Below are 2,570 nucleotides of genomic sequence, written 5' to 3'. Positions count from 1 at the left end.
CCCCGTCGGCTGCTCCGGGGCGCCTGTGAGTGATGAGGCTCCTCCATGTGGGCTTCCCAGCTGGGCTTCTCTGTTCGCTCTGTTAGAGTGACACCGGCCATGACACTCCCAGGGCTGTGGGTGCTATAGGGGTGCATAGGTGGGGGACATTCAATGCAGGAGCAGCTGTGCCCCAGGCTCTGTGGTGCTCACAGGTCCTTCCTTCAGCACTGTGGCCGGCCCCTCGTGCCTTCTTCCGTCTCCATCACCCTCCTCACTCCACTCCTCCTTTCCGCAGTGGACGCTCATGTCCTACATGATTGAAGGTGGTGGCTCCACTACAATGGCCAAGGCCAAGAGCTGGCTCTACCGTCACCCTGAGGCAAGCCACCGACTGTTGCGGCTGCCGGCTGGGGTCGTCACTGACTACCTGGTGGGGCAGGTGGCTGCTGGAGCACAGGTGTGTCCTGGGGCATGGGGACAGGGCCAGGCAGGGACTGGGGACAGGGAGCAGAGAGGGTCCAGCTTCTGGGAGGAGGAGGAGGGACTGAGGTGCAGCTCTCCCAGCCCCATGTCCCCGGCAGGCGCTCCAGCTGTTTGAGTCCCATGCGGGGCACCTGGGCCCGGAGCAGTTTCAGGACTTTGCCCTGCCTTACATCCGAGACATCGCCCAGGCTGTCAAGAGCAAGCTAAAGGAGGAGGCGCTGCCCCTGGTGCCCATGGTGAGTCGGGGCTGCCTGGGTTGACCTTGGCATCTGGGGCCTGCTGGAGAGGGGTGCATGCCCTGGTACCTGCCTCCCCCAGTCTAGCCTGTGGAGAGGGGCCTGACCCATAGCGGAGTTACTGCCCATCTCCTCCCTCCCCAGATCATCTTTGCGAAGGATGCACACTACGCGCTGTGGGACCTGGCCCATGCCGGTTACGAGGTGGTCGGTCTCGACTGGACCATCCGGCCCCAGGAAGCTCGGTAAGAGTCTGGCAGAGCGCTCAGGTGCCCGGGCAGCACCCCGGGCTGGGTACCCTGACCTCTTCCTCTGCCCTGAGCCACCCCAGGCCTGGAGATTTCTGCTCCAGAGGTGGGGATAGTTGGGCCCCCATGCTACATGGAGCTCACAGCAACCAGGGGCTGCACTGAGGGGTCCTGTGTGCCCTGAGGTGGGGGCTGCAGGCACCCGGCTGCCCCCAGACTCTGCGCCACACGCAAAAACTCACCTGCTTCCTCCCTGCTGCAGTGCACAGACAGGGAAAGATGTCACTCTGCAAGGAAACCTGGATCCCTGTGCTCTCTACGCACCCAAGGTGAGCCATGGCCATCGCCAGCAACGGGCACTAGTTCCAGCCGCCTGCCTGGTGTGATTTAACCTGGCAGGCAGCTAAACACCACACAGCCATTCACTCACTCCCCTCCCCCCCGAGTGGGATGGGGGAGAGAATCAGGGAAAAAAAAAGTAAAATTCATGGGTTGATATAAAGACAGTTTAATAGGACAGAAAAGGAAGGGAAAATAATAATGATAAAAGATTATACAAAATAAGTGATGCACAATGCAATTGCTCACCACCTGCCGACCAATGCCCAGCCAGTTCCCGAGCAGCGGTCACCACCCCTCCAGCTAACTCGCCCAGTTTATGTACTGAGCATGACGTCACATGGTATGGAATGTCCCTTTGGCCAGTTTGGGTCAGCTGTCCTGGCTGTGCCCCCTCCCAGCTCCTCGCTGGCAGGGCACAAGAAGCTGAAAAGTCCTTGACGAGTGTAAGCACTACTTAGCAACAACTAAAACATCGGTGTGTTATCAACATTATTCTCCTACTAAAATCCAAAACACAGCACTGTACCAGCTACTAGGAAAAACATTAACTCTATCCCAGCCAAAAGCAGGACACTGCCTCAGTTTCCCCACCTGCAGTGCTGGCTCATGTCCCAGCAGTCCCCCAGGCTGGCTGGGGACCGATGGGGGTGGAGTACCCTGGGCTGGATGGGGCTGACACATGGTTTCCCACCGTGCCTACAGGAGAAGATTGGTGAGCTGGTGAAGAAGATGCTGGAGGGTTTTGGGACCCAACGCTACATCGCCAACCTGGGCCACGGCCTCTATCCCGACATGAGCCCCGAGCACGTGGGTGCCTTCGTGGAGGCTGTGCATGCTCATTCCCGCCACATCAACAAGCACAGCTGAGCCTGAGGGCTTGGGGACAGGACTCCGGTTTGGGCACAGTCACCCCAAGTAGTGTGTTGTCACAGGGCTCGCTCCAGGCTGGGCTGCGGCATTAAACCAGCACCTTCTCTGCAGCAGCTGTGTGGCTCTGGCTAGGGGGATGGGGAACGGGACAGCCCTGGAGAAGATGGGCAGTGACGGCAGCCTGGCAGTGGGGCATGTGAGGTCAGGGGGAACCCCTGAGCCCCGTCCTACGGGTCAGAATGGGGAAACGGGTGCCAGCAAAGTGAGGGGGATGCCTCTCCGTTCCAGGCTGCACAGTGTTGTGCCGGGGGCTTGCGAGAGAGGATGTGAGCCCAGAGCACAATAGGCATCTCCTGGCACTACGGATGCACTCAGCCCTGCTAGGGGAGATGGGCTGCCAGGCTGGCCG

At 60.0% G+C, this 2,570-nt stretch overlaps 1 protein-coding gene across 1 annotated transcript; it reads left to right on the top strand.

Annotated features, from left to right (window-relative positions):
* Window position 1: 1 nt before the first annotated feature.
* On the top strand, window positions 2–2,271 carry UROD (uroporphyrinogen decarboxylase; the record flags this gene model as incomplete). Its single annotated transcript, XM_009326622.1, has 6 exons — window positions 2–25; window positions 278–439; window positions 564–701; window positions 846–946; window positions 1,212–1,278; window positions 1,994–2,271. Coding segments are annotated over 6 exons (657 nt in total), but the record flags the coding sequence as incomplete, so codon positions are not given.
* Window positions 2,272–2,570: the final 299 nt, after the last annotated feature.

Source organism: Pygoscelis adeliae, unplaced genomic scaffold, assembly GCF_000699105.1.
Source record: "Pygoscelis adeliae isolate BGI_AS28 unplaced genomic scaffold, ASM69910v1 Scaffold306, whole genome shotgun sequence".
NCBI classification, from domain to species: Eukaryota; Metazoa; Chordata; class Aves; order Sphenisciformes; family Spheniscidae; genus Pygoscelis; species Pygoscelis adeliae.
This window is presented reverse-complemented; position numbering and strand designations above follow the sequence as displayed.